The 15,694-nt window shown below is 41.3% G+C and overlaps 1 protein-coding gene across 6 annotated transcripts in view; it reads right to left on the bottom strand.

Moving 5' to 3' along the window:
• ULK4 (unc-51 like kinase 4) overlaps positions 1 to 15,694 on the bottom strand; it is a 722,036-nt gene that overhangs the window by 667,525 nt on the left and 38,817 nt on the right. For all 6 annotated transcript variants that reach the window (XM_054482410.2, XM_054482411.2, XM_054482412.2 and 3 more), the window contains exons 6-11: positions 10,495 to 10,596; positions 9,219 to 9,302; positions 6,751 to 6,826; positions 3,587 to 3,679; positions 2,334 to 2,452; positions 2,109 to 2,178 (exon numbers count right to left, since the gene is read on the bottom strand). In XM_054482410.2, coding sequence (XP_054338385.1) covers positions 2,109 to 2,178; positions 2,334 to 2,452; positions 3,587 to 3,679; positions 6,751 to 6,826; positions 9,219 to 9,302; positions 10,495 to 10,596 — 544 coding nt within the window. The remainder of the gene's footprint in view (positions 1 to 2,108; positions 2,179 to 2,333; positions 2,453 to 3,586; positions 3,680 to 6,750; positions 6,827 to 9,218; positions 9,303 to 10,494; positions 10,597 to 15,694) is intronic.

Genomic DNA, 15,694 nt, shown 5'->3' with positions numbered 1-15,694 from the left:
ATTCCAGCCTGGGCAACAGAGCAAGACTCCATCTCAAGAAAAAAAAATTATCATTTTCAAATTCCCAAGTATCAGGATCCTCAACTCTCATTCACTTATCTGTTGATCCCCTCATTAAACATATACTTACATAGCACATAAAATACAATATATGAGAAAATGTATGAGGTTCTAAAAAGTTAAATTTAAAACGTATAAAATGGGGCACGCACTGTGGCTCATGCCTATAATTCTCAGCACTTTGAGAGGCCAAGGCAGGCAGATCACCTGAGCTCAGGAGTTCGAGGCCAGCTGGGCAACTCGGAGAAACCCCATCTCTACTAAAAATACAAAAAAAATTAGCCAAGCCTGGTGGCGCATGCCTGTAATCCCAGCCACCTGGGAGGCTGAGGCATGAGAATCACTTGAATCCGGGAGGCGGAGGCTGCAGTGAGCCGAGATCATGCCACTGCACTCCAGCCTGGGCGACAGAGCAAGAGTCTGTCTCAAAAAATACATAAATAAATAAATAATAAAAAAATGTGTAAAATGTATATAGATAAACATACATTACATTTAAATATGGGTAAAACATATCAGGAATTTTATCATTATAACCCCTATTTCACGAATAAAACTATTTCTCTATGTTAAAAAATATTTTAAATACTTTTAATATTTACATACTACTAAATTTTTTTTTTTTTGAGACGGCGTTTCGCTCTTGTCCCCCAGGCTGGAGCGCAATGGCGCGATCTCAGCTCATTGCAACCTCAACCGCCCGGGTTCAAGTGATCCTCCTGCCTCAGCCTCCTAAGTAGCTGGGATTACAGACACCCACCAGCACGTCCAGCTAATTTTTTTTTTTTTAGTAGAGACGAGTTTTCGCCATGTTGTCCAGGCTTGTCTCAATCTCCTGACCTCAGGTGATCCGCCTGCCTTGGCCTCCCAAAGTGCTGGGATTACAGGCGTGAGCTACCGAGCCTGGCCCATACTACTAAATTTTTTAATGCATTGGTCTAATCACTTTAAGATACCACTCTGACTTTAATTCTTTCAGTGATTACAAACATTATTCAAGCCTCACATACAGAAAAGTATTAAAAGAAAGGCTGGGCACTGTGGCTCATGCCTGTAATCGCAGCACTCTGGGAGGCCTGGCGGATCACCTAAGGTCAGGAGTTCAAGACCAGCCTGGCCAACATGGCGAAATCCTGTCTCTACTAAAAACACAAAAATTAGCCAGGCGAGGTGGTGGGCCCCTGTAGTCCCAGCTACTCGGGAGGCTGAGGCAGGAGAATTGCCTGAACCTGGGAGGTGAAGGCTGCAGTGAGCCAAGATCGTGCCACTGCACTCTAGCCTGGACAACAGAACAAGACTCCATCTCAAAAAAATAAAATAAAATAAACATAAATGAAAGAATAAAAAAAGTATTTAAAGAAAAACAGAACTTCTTCTTTTCTGTATTTATCCAAATGAAGAAGCTTTTGCCTTCAAAGCATTAACAACAACAACAACAACAACAACAACAACAAAAACTGGGTGCATTGGCAGGCAGATGGCTCAAGCCCAGGAGTTCGAGACCAGCCTGAGCAACATGGCAAAACACCATCTCTACAAAAAAAAATTAGCCAGGCATGGTGGCACACACCTGTAGTCACAGCTACTTGAGAGGCTAAAGTGGCAAGATCACTTGAATCCAGGAGGCAGAGGTTACAATGAACCAAATCACGCCACTGCACTCCAGCCTGGGCAATAGAGGGAGATCTTGTCTCAAAAACAAAACAAAACAAACAAGCTGGACTTCTGAAATTTTAAATTCAATCCCATTTTAAGTTAAAGAACAAAATGAAGAGGAATTAATTCTTACAAATGGAAATAATGAGTTACTTTGGTAAAAAAATAAGTTGGTTTGGTTAAAAATTTTCAAAAATCCTGTACATAGCAAAATCTACCTTTCACTGGCCACGACCTAACTGTAACTTTGAAATTGGAGAATGAAACTGGAATTTGGCACTAAAATTCCTGTTCTTTATCTCTGTGTAACAAGGTTTGCACCAAGATAGCAGATGCTTTAAGAAAATTTAACTTTTGTCTCGCATTGATCCCTCTTTTTTCATTTTACCTACCTGAGAAGAAACATGGATTCATTCAACTGACCCTCAAGAGTACTCTTAGGCCGAAACTCAGTTGGATTTTCTGTAGCAGGAAAGTAATATGTTATCCAGAAAAGAACAAAAACATCATACGCAAGGCATAACGTACACAAAGATTTAAAGGGACATAACATTGAAATTAGGAACTCTCTCAAACAACATTCTAAGTAGCATGAATGTGCTCAAATAAAAGCTTACCTAGTCTGAAATAGTGACCTAGTCGTTGACCACTCTTGTGCCCTTTTGCTTGTCTACTCTGAGAGTTCTGCAAAAGCTCCTTGGAATCTTGTGGCCCAGAACACTCCATCGTGTTTCTGCTATTATTGGAGAAAACCAACACAATCAAACTTACTTTGGAGTTCTCTATAGTTTTATGTTAGAGAAAAAGAGGTTGGAGAAGATCATTAAATTACACATGGCATTTAGCAAAGTTACAGAATCTCTTAACTTTATGCCTCCCTCATCCACATAGCCATCAAAGACTGGCAGGAAAGCTACATCACTGTAGTCCCTCAAGATCCAGGCTAACGCCAGGCGTGTTGGTACACACCTGTAATCCCAGCACTTTGGGAGGCCGAGGCAGATGGATCACTTGAACTCAGGAGTTTGAGATCAGCCTGGGCAACATAGTGAGACCTTGTCTCTACTTTTTTGTTTTTAACAAATTTTTTTAATTTAAAAAAAAAAAAAGATCCAGGCTGACAGACCAGACATGGTGGCTCACGCCTATAATCCTAACACTTTGGGAGGCCACAGCGGGCAAATCGCTTGAGGCCAGGAGTTTGAAACCAGCCTAGGCAACATGGCGAAACCTTGTCTCTACTAAAAATACAATAAATAGCTGAGTGTGGTGGCACACACCTATAGTATCAGCTACCCAGGATGCTGAGGTGGGAGGATCACCTGAGCCCAGGGAGGTCAAGGCTGCAATGCACCATGATTGTACCACTACACTCCTGCCTAGGTGACAGAGTGAGACATTGTCTCAAAAAAAAAAAAATCCAGGTTGGAACTCCATTTTGACATTTTTCTTCCCAATTACCTCATCATGTGGTAAATTACCACTGCTCTTCAACTTTGCATCTGGGAATAACACACATTGCTTTTACTAACATTTTGTTACCAGAAACAAGTCCCATGACCACACCTAACATAAAGGGGAGAAAAAAGATCCTACCATTTACTTGGGAGGTGGGAAGCCAGATGTATTTGGTAACAGAACAAATGACTATCATATCAATGACTGAAGAATAACAACAGAAAATATGCAAAATCAAGAACATAAAAATATCGTGAGTAAACTCCTTAAGCAACCCTTAATTAAACAAATGCTGGATTTTCTCCTACTACGAAAGCAGAGAAATGCCAGTCATTGATATTGTATATTTAGAACAGTAATGGGCTTAAGTGTCCAATAACTATGCCCATACACAAAGGTAAGTGTATACTACCTGAGACTGAGATCTTCGACGCTTGATTCCTGATCTGCTCCAGCAAAAGCTTTCTTCCAAAATGAATGCTGCAGGAGCCTTGTCCAAGTTAATCTTTAAAAAACATAAATGTTAAAACTCTACTTTAACATGACTTACCATGAAAAATTCCCAAGACATGTCCCAATTACACATAGCAGATTTTACAATTTGTATCTCCTAAAGGTACACATGTACCTTTGAAATCATTTTATATTTTATTATTTCATTTTTGTATGCAATTAACCTCTTTTAGACAGCAAGATAAAAGAAACAATTCAGAAGCATTAAATGGTACAGAATGAAACAGTCTGATAACTAAGCATTAGAAGTTTCAGGGTTCAAATTCCGTAGAGTCTGGTTTCTCCAACCAGCCTAGGAAAAAGGGAGTCGATAAATAATTTGAAATTCTTTTTTTTTTTTTGAGACGGAGTCTGGCTCTGTCGCCCAGGCTGGAGTGCAGTGGCGCGATCTTGGCTCACTGCAAACTCCGCCTCCCGGGTTCACGCCATTCTCCTGCCTCAGCCTCCTAAGTAGCTGGGACTACAGGCGCCCGCCACCACACCTGGCTAATTTTTTGTATTTTTAGTAGAGACGGGATTTCACCGTGTTATCCAGGATGGTCCTCATGATCCACCCGCCTTGGCCTCCCAAAGTGCTGGGATTACAGGCGTTGAGCCACCGTGCCCGGCATAATTTGAAATTCTAAAGTAAATATATCAGATATCTATAATCCTGTCATCCTTTATTTCACAACAGAGGCAAGATTATTTTACTTACCCTAACTGACACATTTAAGTTTTGGAACTATTCTGCTGGAAATTCATTCAGGAATAAATAAGAATATCAGCCCAGGCGCGGTGGCTCACACCTGTAATCCCAGCACTTTGGGAGGCCAAGGTGGGCAGATTGCTTGAGTCCAGGATTTCGAGGCCAGCCTGGACAATGTGGCAAAACCCCATCTCTACAAAAAATACAAAAATTAGTTGGGTGTGGGGGCCCACACCTATAATCCCAGCTACTTGGGAGGCTGAGGTGGAAGAATCTCTTGAGCCTGGGAGGGAGAGGTTGCAGGGAGCCACGATCACACCACTGCACTACAGCCTGGGTGACAGAGTGAGACCCCGTCTCCTGGTGGGGGTGCGGCGGTGGGGGGAAAGAATATCAGCTTCATAACCATATACATTCACACCTTATTTAGGAATCAAAGTAATATTACCTAGCTAGTTCACTTGCATTAAAATGACTTTAGGTTGTATTTAAAACTCAGGCTCACTTTCAAAAGATTGTTTCACTACTAATAGAGTATACCTCTAGACACACTCACCAGAGTGGGAAAATTAAGCCTGACTGAAATTTTAAAACAAAAAAAGAAAAGAATTTATAGTCGACTAATCATTCAAAATTTCTGTATTAAATAAAATTACTTCAATCAAAAGTAAAACACAAATAATAGAATTTGCAACCACATATAATATTCCTTTACACAAAAAGCTCTTATGGTTCACTAAAGGAGAAATAAAAATAGCCAACAAAGTAAAATTTATTTTCATCCATCAAACTGACAAAAATGTAGATCAACAAGGCACATTGTAGATGAGAGTGGGAGGGAAGGAGCTTTCTAACATATTGTTGCTGGATAACATAAATCAGCACATGCTCCTAGAATGCAGGAAATGTATCAAACTTTTTAAATGCTCTTAGCCTTTGGCCAGCCATTTTATTTTGAGAAATTCACATGAAAGAGATAACTACCCAAGTAAACCCAAAAAAATTTTTAAAATTCACAAAAGGATATTTACTGTAACAACGTATATAATATTCCAAATCAAGAGGCATTCTAAACATTTACTTTTTTATAGGTAATTGTATATACATTCTACAGCCATTTAAAATGACCAAGCAGCCAGGCACAGTGGCTCACACCTGAAATCCCAGCACTTCGGGAGGCCGAGGCAGGCGGAACTGCTTGAGGCCAGGAGCTCAAGACCAGCATGGCCAACATGGTGAAACCCCATCTCTACTAAAAACACACAAATTAGCTGGGGATGGTGGCACGTGCCTGAAATCCCAGCTATTTGGGAGGCTGAGGCATGAGAAACACTTGAACCCAGGTTGCAGTGAGCCAAGATTGCGCCACTGCACTCCAGCCTGAGTGACAGAGCAACACTCAGAAATGGAAATGGAAAAATATGCATAATGTACCATGAGATAAAAAAGTAGGTTATGGAGTGGTCCCATGTAAGCAAAAAATTATATAGCATATGGTTATAAATGTACGGATATGTGGATACACCATCTTAAGTAAATTAGGTATAGTTACATCCTATCAAAAGATGCCTGAAAAATTATCCACCAAAATAACACAATGTTGAAAGCATTCTAATATAAGTAAAGGACGTTTGTCCTACAGCTTATACAAAAATCAGCATTTCCTTCTGCAGTTTTTAAAATATATTTAATAAAAGAATGGATTCTTGTATACACTACACTAAATTGATTCTCCATTTTATAAACTGAACCCTCCTCCCATCCCCCCATCCCAGTTATCTAGTGACAGAACCAGAACTAGAAACTAGTTGCTTGGGCCTCTTTCCCACTCTGGTCCACCTCCTAGCCTCCCCTACCCTGCGCCTCAACAATGATTTCTAACATTGCCATCACTGACAGAAAATTCACAAGGTGCCTATTATCCTATCACTTAATATCCCCATTATGACAGGATTGTCATAAAAACAGTTCATATTAAATATCACTCAGTTGACAGCATCTTAACTTGACAATATCATCCCTAGGTCAATAGTCAAACAGTTTTAGCCTGAAATACAAAATACAAGAAATGGTACTTCTTGGATTTGGGAGTTATAAGTTTGTCAACTACTTAATACATGAAAAGAGAAACTGACTTCAGAAATTCCTCATGATTAAAAACACCTGCAAACTGAGAGAAAAACTTTTAATCCGAAGTTAGACTTCTTTAAAAAATAATAATTTGAATAGCTATTTGTATATTAAGAACAGCACCATTTTAGAAGTACATAAAAGGGGGAAAAGATTCCACTATTTATTCCCATTAAAATACTGTCCCTTACTCCATTTGCAGAACTCAAAAGAAAAAGAAAAAAAGATCGAAATACTGTCCCTACCTTTTTTGAGGATCTCTTTGAAGTAACCCATCAAGCAAATTAATAAAATCTGAAGAAGCTTTAGGACAAGAAGAATCTATAAACAAATTAATTTCCAAGAAAAAATGATAAGTAGTAAATACATATCAATTTTATTTTGATCTCTTACATCAACATTTAAAGCAATAGTATTTTAAACACATACGTTATTATTAAGAGAACACTAAATCCATTAACAACAATTATATCCTCTATTTAATGGGGCAGGATGGGGAGGTACAGAACACAAAGATTAAAAACATTTTTTCCTAGATCACAAAAAAGAAATGTAAATCTCAAAAACTAAGTCTTAACAAACCTCTAAGCCTTCTCTTCACTGAACAATCCCAATAACAATCACCAGCTTAACAAACTCAAACACTTGTCTTCAACTATTTTGGGGGGGGGTTTTGAGATAGAGTCTCGCTCTGTCACCCAGGCTGGAGTGCAGTGGCACGATCATGGTTCACTCCAGCCTCTACCTCCCAGGCTCAAGTGATCCTCTCACCCTAGCCTCCAGAGTAGCTGGGACTACAGGCATGCACTACCATGCCTGACTAATTCTTGTTTATTTTTTGTAGAGATGGGGTCTCACTATGCTGCCTAAGTTAGTCTCAAACTCCTGGGCTCCAGTGATCCACCTGTCTTGGATCTCCTAAAGTGCTGCGATTACAAGTGTGAGCCACTATGCTCAGCTCCAACTTTTTTTTTTTTTTTTTTTGGAGAAGGAGTTTCACTCTTCTTGCCCAGGCTGGAGTGCAATGGCGTGATCTTGGTTCACTGCAACCTCTGCCTCCCAGATATATGCGACTCTCCTGTCTCAGCCTCCCAAGTAGCTTGGATTACAGGCATGTGCCACCATACCTGGCTAATTTTTTTGTATTTAGTAGAGATGGGGTTTCACCATGATAGTCAGGATGGTCGTGAACTCCTGACCTCAGGTGATCCACCCACCTCAGCCTCCCAAAGTGCTAGGATTACAGGTGTGTGCCACCATGCCCGGCCCCAGCTTAACTATCAATTATACCTTATTCTTTGAAGTATTCCTAACTTGAACAAGTTTGCATTACAATGTACTATGATTAGAATATTTGCAATCCCTCTTTTAAGATTTTTAACAGAAATAAGAAGCATTATAGTATGACACTGTCCAATACCACTAATCTCATAATGTTTTATCTTTTTAAATTAGTTATATACCATATCCAGGTCGTCAGTCTATGGTTAAAAGTAGTAGTAATGGCCACACATTGTGGCTCATACTTGAAATCCCAGCACTTTGGGAGGCCAAGGCAGGTGGATCACTCAAGGCCAGGAATTCAAGACAAGCTAGGCAACACGGCAAGACCCTGTCTCCACAAAAAAATTAAAAATCAGCCATTCCCAGTGGTGCGCACCTATAGTCCCGGCTACTCGGGAGGTTGACTGCACCACTGGCACTCCAGCCTGAGTGACACAGCAGCACAGCAGAACCCTGTCTCTCAAATATATATATATATAGCAATAATTTTTGTAGAATCCTGTTTTCATTTATGTGTCTTAAGATAAACTTTAACAATGTATAGCAAAATGTTTTACTACACTTGTGCCTTCTTTTGTTTTCCTTTCCTTAAAAATTATTGCTGATAGATCATTATATTAACCACAATTTATATTATTAAAGTTCCAACACTTTAAAAATAATACAACTGTATCTAATTTTAAAGATTTTCAGGCCGGGCGCAGTGGCTCACGCCTGTAATCCCAGCACTTTGGGAAGCTGAGGTGGGTGGATCATGACACCAGGAGTTCGAGACCAGCCTGGCCAAGATGGTGAAACCCCGTCTGTACTAAAAAACGAAAACAAAAAATTAGCTGGGTGCCATGGCGGGCACCTGTAGTCCCAGCTACTCAGGAGGCTGAGGCAGGAGAACTGCTTGAACCCGGGAGGCGGAGGTTGCAGTGAGCCGAGATCACGCCACTGCACTCCAGCCTGGGCAACAGAGCAAGACTCTGTCTCAAAAATAAATAAATAAATAAATAAATAAAGATTTTTAAAACTTATAAGGGTAGCATTCTGATTCATCAAGATAAGGAAATGGTGAATTTGTTCCAACAGGAGATAGAAATAACCACATGGGGTATGACTACAAAGTAAGTAAATGGTACATACAAAAAGCAATGTCACATAAGGGTTTAAGTTTTTTAGGTCTTTAAGCCATACTTTTTATGATATAGATGCACAAAATAGTTTTTTAAATGAGGGAAATCTATTACTACTTTGTTCTCTGTTTCAGCATCTTTAAAAAGTGGCAAAGGAAATACTAACATTTCTAAAAATATCAACTTGGGATCATTTATAAAAGATAACTTTGGGGAGTTATGAATCAATAAAAGCAAACGTTGGATAAAGGTACACCTTTAATCAGTGTAAAATGTAAATTAATTCCATTTATCATAAGAAATCTTACCTTTCGGAATAGGTGGCAAAGGATCTTCACATAAGATCTTTTCAGTTAATTCTGAAATACTTTCTGAGAAGAATGGAGGTTTTCCTGAAATCACATGAAAACTTGCAAAATTAAAGAAGTCTGCTATCACCAATAATTCCTTTTTCTTTTTTTTTTTTTTTTTTGAGATGGAGTCTTGCTCTGTCACCCAGGCTGGAGTGCAGTGGTGCAATCTCGGCTCACTGCACACTCTGCTTCCTGGGTTCACGCCACTCTCCTGCCTCAGCCTCCCCAGCAGCTGGGACTACAGGCGCGCGCTGCCACGCCCAGCTAATTTTTTTGTATTTTTAGTAGAGACGGGGTTTCACCGTGTTAGCCAGGATGGTCTCAATCTCCTGACCTCATGATCCGCCTGCCTCGATCTCCCAAAGTGCTGGGATTACAGGCGTGAGCCACCGTGCCTGGCCTTGCTATCACCAATAATTCTAATCTCAACTACAGATATTTCAAGATTATACAACTTATAGAAAAAATATATAGCAATAGCTATTTAATGCCTAGTATGTACGAGGCACTGCCTACATAATTTATATTTCTCTTAATTCAAAATGTATTATCATCCTAACAAATACACAAACACACATATGGACCACTACTATGAACCAATGGGTGCATGGGCCATTCAACGCATCTGAATAATACACAGTTACAAGGCATCTTTACAAAAATTTCTAATAATCACAATTTTTGAGTTAGGCACATTTCAGCATTCCAGATTATCATTAAAAATTACCTATTTATTAAGAACTTTCTAGGAATCTGCATATGCCTAGATACCAAGAAACTCAGCCAAAATCAGTAAACATAAAAATTTAATAAGGTCAGTTTTTTTGGCCAGGCACAGTGGCTCATGCCTATAATCCCAGAGCTTTGGGAGGCCTAAGCAGGCAGATCACTTGAGGTCAGGCATTCAAGACCAGCCTGGCCAACATGGTGAGACCCACTCTCTACTAAAAATACAAAAAACTGCCAGGCGTGGTGGTGGGCACCTGTAAGCCCAGCTACTCGGGAAGCTGAGACACGAGAATGGCTTGAACCCAGGAGGCAGAGGTTGTAGTGAGCCGAGATCATGCCACTGCACTCCAGACTGGCTGACAGTCCGAGACTCTGTCTCAAAATAAAAAAAAAAAAATCAAGTTTTTTCACATCTTATAGGTAAAACATCTGCAAACTACAGACTTAACCTGGTTTTATTTTAGTCTAGCTCTAATTTTATACCTATTCAGGAAACAATTACCTGAAAACATTTCATAAAGCAGACAGCCCAAAGACCAGAGGTCACTGGAGATGGAAAAGTCAGCACCCCTCACAACTTCTGGTGCTGTATATACAGGAGATCCTAAAAGCAAAGTATGAAGAACAGATCGGTTAGGCATTTGTATTGCTGCCAACATGAACCCACCTAGGAAAGATCTGATGAGATGAAAAAGGGCAGGAGAAAAACATGCGCATGAATAAAACTTCATGTGCATTTCACATTTTTAAATGTTTTCTAATTTTAAGGTTATATTTTGCAAAGGATGTGCGTGAATATAAAAAAATGTTTAAAATCTACCTGAGAGGTATGGCACATTCAGCTACATTCTTCTTTTAAATTTCAATTAGAATAGTTTAAGTTAAATCTTCAATAGAACAACCCCAACATCCCACTGGCTTAACAGCAAAGGTTTATCTATCACTAAACATGTCCATAACAAATCTACCAAGAAGCTCTGATCCTCATAGTCATTCAAAGACCCAAGCTGCTATAGAGGCTCCAACTCCACTCATGCTTCCTCACTTGGAGGCAGGGAGAAAGAATGTAGCTAACTGAACACTGGCTCCTAAAATTCCCATCTCAAAGTTACTCACATCACTTCTGCTCACACTTAGTTGGCTTTGACCAGGGAGAGGATGCAATCCTACCATCTATCCAGGAGAGTAGGAAATATTTAGTGAAAAGCACCATTGTGTGCCACATATACTTTATACAAAGTTTAATATTACATAGAAATCTCATATTTTAGAGCCAGAAAGTTCCCTTATTCACTGACAAGAGAAATGGAAGCTTTAGAGGGATACTTAACCTCCAGTAAATCACACAGCTAGGCAGTTGCAGAGCACCCACCAAGACCCAGGGTCCTTGTCTCTCCCTGGTGCACACTCTCTGCATTCCATCTAACAAACTCCCACCTCCCAATGAGAATCTGTTCTCCAAGAAGTAAGTAATCTCCAATGATTTGGAAACAAAATTCCACTGAGGTAAGCCTTTCAGCAAATCCTATCTCCAGAGCCCATTACAGCGAGATCAGCAGCTTTGTGTGCCCTGATGTGTGACTGTAAAGTTCTCCCATGGAGCATTTTTGCTATGCTATCACATTTTGTACACATCGATGGAAGGTATATTTGCCTGCACTAGCTGCTGAGGAAACAAAGACGAATAACGCCCATGGAACGCCCTTGCACTCTGTCCAACACTTAATAGATGTTTCATTAATATTTGTTGAATATGAATGTTTGTTTTCCCATCCTTACTTCCAGTACCTAGAACTTGCCTAAACTAGTCAAATTAAGAAATAAATGTGGACCAGGCTCACGCTTGTAATCCCAGCACTTTGGGAGGCTGAGGCAGGCAGATCACTGGAGGCCAGGAATTCAAGACCAGCCTGGCCACCCTGGTGAAACCCCATCTCTACTAAAAATACAAAAATTAGCTGGGCGTGGTGGAGGGCGCCTGTAATCCCAGCTACACAGGAGGCTGAGGCACGAGAATCACTTGAACCTAGTAGGTGAAGGCTGCAGTGAACCAAGATCACGCCACTGCTCTCCAGCCTGTGTAACAAAGAAAGACTCTGTCTCAAAAAATAAATAAATGAGGGCCGGGCATGGTGGCTCACGCCTGTAATCCCAGCATTTTGGGAGGCCGAGGCGAGCAGATCACGAGGTCGGGAGATCGAGACCAGCCTGGCTAACATGGTGAAACCCCGTCTCTACTAAAAAAAAAATACAAAAAGTTAGCCAGGCGTCGTGGCAGGCGCCTGTAGTCCCAGCTACTCGGGAGGCTGAGGCAGGAGAATGGCATGAACCCAGGAAGCAGAGCTTGCAGTGAGCCGAGATGGCACCACTGCACTCCAGCCTGGACAACAGAGTGAGACTCCATCTCTAAATAAATAAATAAATAAATGTGGAATTAACAAATAAATGCACTAATAAACAATGGAATTAAAGTATCTGGGTTCACACTCAAATGGGTAGAAAACAAATACACCAAACAGTTTATTATTACATGGTAAGTTAAATGGTTTATGCAAAAAATATTATGAAAGTTTTAAAAGAAAACAACACTTAAGTATTCAGTCTGATAAAATCCTGCCTCCAGACAAAGAAGTAAGGAAGTCTTTCTCAAGAAAGCTGGAGCCGGCCAGGTGTGGTGGCTCACACCTGTAATCCCAGCATTTTGGGAGGCCAAGGCAGGCAGATCACCTGAGGTCGGGAGTTCGAGACCAGCGTGACCAACATGGAGAAACCCCGTCTCTACTAAAAATACAAAATTAGCTGGGCATGGTGGTGCATGCCTGTAATCCCAGCTACTCAGGAGGCTGAGGCCGGAGAATGGCATGAACCCAAGAGGCAGAGCTTGCAGTGAGCCAAGATCACACCACTGCGCTCCGGTGTAGGCAACAGGGCAAGACTCCATCTCAAATAAAATAAAATAAAATATTTAAAAATAAAATAAGAAAGCTGAAAAAATAAAATAAGAAAGGGCTGGGTGTGTTGGCACAAGCCTGTACTCCTAGCTACTTGGAGGGCCAAGGCAGGAGGATCGCTTGAGGCCTAGAGTTCAAGACCAGCCTGGACAGGACAGCAAAATCCAGTTCACAAAAAATTTAAAACTTTGCCAGGCATGGTGGTACACATCTGCAGTCCTAGCTACTCAGGAGACTGAGGTGGGGGAATTGCTTCAGTCCAGGAGCTCAAGGTTACAGTGAGCTATGATCATGCCACTGCAAGATGAAGGAAAGGGAAGGGAGGGGAGAGTATGGAAGGAAAGAGAAAGAAACGAGAACCAAAAGAGTAAGGGCACGGGTGTGAGCAGCTACACAACACATGCAGGAAATCGTGAAGACAGGGTGTTGCTGGAACATAAAGCCAAAGGTGGGGTTAAGGGGTGAGGGGGGTGGCAAGGTGGGGGGTGAGGGGAGAGATGGGGTGAGAACTGTTAGTCTGGGCCCCCCAAGAAGCAGACACCAAGACAGGATTATCCACACAAGGATTTCATTACAGGAAGCATCTATGAGGAAAAAAATGGGGAAATCTGCTCAGATTGCAATGTGCGATAGACTCCATGCAAAGAGAAAGGGAAAGAAGATTAGATGAAAGCATCCTTAGATAGATGCCATGCAGTCTTAAGAAAGGTTCTTCAGGGTCATCAAGAATCCCTGAACTAGGCCGGGTGCGGTGGCTCACACTTGTAACGCCAGCACTTTGGGAGGCTGAGGCGGGCGAATCACCCAAGGTCAGGAGTTCAAGACCAGCCTGGCCAACATAGTGAAACCCCGTCTCTATTAAAAATACAAAAAAATTAGTCAGGCATGGTGGCAGGCACCTGTAAGCCCAGCTACTCGGGAGGCAGGAGAATCATTTGAACCTGGGAGGCAGAGGTTGCATTGAGCCAAGATCATACCATTGCACTCCAGCCTGGGCAACAAGAGCAAGACTCCGTCTCAAAAAAATAAATAAATAATAAAAAAAAAAAAAAAAAAAGAATCCCTGAACCAGGCTGGGCACAGTGGCTCATGTCTGAATCCCAACACTTTGGGAGGCTGAGGTGGGCAGATCATGTGAGGTCAGGAGTTCAAGACCAGCCTGGCCAACATGGTGAAACCCCGTCTCTACTAAAAACACAAAAAGTAGCTGGGCTTGGTGGTGTGCGCCTGTAATTCCAGCTACTTGGGAGACTGAGACCAGAGAATTGCTTGAACCCGGAGGCAGAGGTTGCAGTGAGCTGAGATCACGCCACTGCACTCCAGCCCGGGCAACAGAGCAAGAGTCCATCTCAAAACAAACAAAAAAGAATCCCTGAACCAATGTCAGCCATCAGAGTGTCTCCCAGGAATAGGCCTGCCTTAGCATCCCCTCCAAGCTCCGTCATTAGCTGGGTGCAGTCATGAGAAGCATGGCCTCAGAGCAAAAGCACTGATGAATTTCTTCAAGTAGTTGGAGGCCTTGGTCAGTTGTACCTGCAATTGAAGGACAGTGAAGCACAATCTTCGGGCCACAAGAACAGAGAGGCAATCAGGGACCAGACCGTGGAACCTGAACCCTAACCTGTAGGTAGGGAATTCTAAATTTGAAACTCTTTTCATAAATCAGTCCAGATTTCTAATTTCTCTCAATCAATCAACAACACTGGGCCAAAATTGAGCGTAGTTTGACATAACCCCCATTAATCCCTCTTACACTGGGCCACATTATTGATTTATATAACTTTTCTGTCCCTGAATTTGGGAACTATGATCCAACCAACCCCTATCTTTACACAGGAAATTAAAACTCCTAGCAGCTATGTGACACTACTCTGAAGGTTACAAAGAAGCAAAGGCAGAACCAGAATCCAGACGTCCTTATTAGAAGCTCTTTTCAATATTATTTTTATGCAGCCTAACCAAAATTTTTGCCCTAAAATCAGCATCAATGTTAACAGATTCTTTATGGCCGTATACCACCACTGACTAATCATCAACCCCACCCCAGTACCCAACTAGTCAAATATGTCAAAAGGTAGGGTGATTTTTTTCATGTGCCTTGCTCATCGCCACACTTAGACAGTGAATTCTCAAAGTCTCCAGGAAAACAGAAGTGATTTTACACTCTATTTTTATCTTAATGCCACAGGGATATAAAAGTTAACCACCTATGAAGTACATGATCCCCAAAGGTCAGGGCTGATTCTGCCCTGCTGGTTACGAAAGCGTCCTCTACCCTTGGCCAAACAGACCAACCTGCCCTGTCATAGAGACTGTTCTTAGATTAAGTTCAGAAGTAAGCATTACTGCTAGAACGTCTGACCTATTTTTCCACAACACAGCTCTCTTCCCTAAATATGCATTTATACTGAAATATACCATTGACCTTGTTTTCTATAAAATTACACACAATAATTCAGAACTTCATATCCTACTAACATAGACCACAATAGTCATTTTCAAAGAATACTGATAATTCTATGGAATGCAATTTGAGGACATTAAAAGCCTTCTTCTTGGGCATGAAATCTTACCATATACAAGCCAGGCCCTGAAAGTTTAATTTCCTTTAGTCCTATTTATGGGGCCTATGATTAACCTGCTGCTCTCCATCCTCTTCCCTCATCCCTGGGCCACATGACTACCAAGTCCAAGGATGCCTGCCACCCTCTCACATAGTGCCCTTTCCTACAACTGCCATCAAACTCAGCT

This window comes from Pongo pygmaeus, chromosome 2 (assembly GCF_028885625.2).
Source record: "Pongo pygmaeus isolate AG05252 chromosome 2, NHGRI_mPonPyg2-v2.0_pri, whole genome shotgun sequence".
NCBI lineage: Eukaryota > Metazoa > Chordata > Mammalia > Primates > Hominidae > Pongo > Pongo pygmaeus.
Note: the sequence above shows the minus strand (reverse complement) of the source record. Positions and strands in the feature narration are given on the sequence as shown.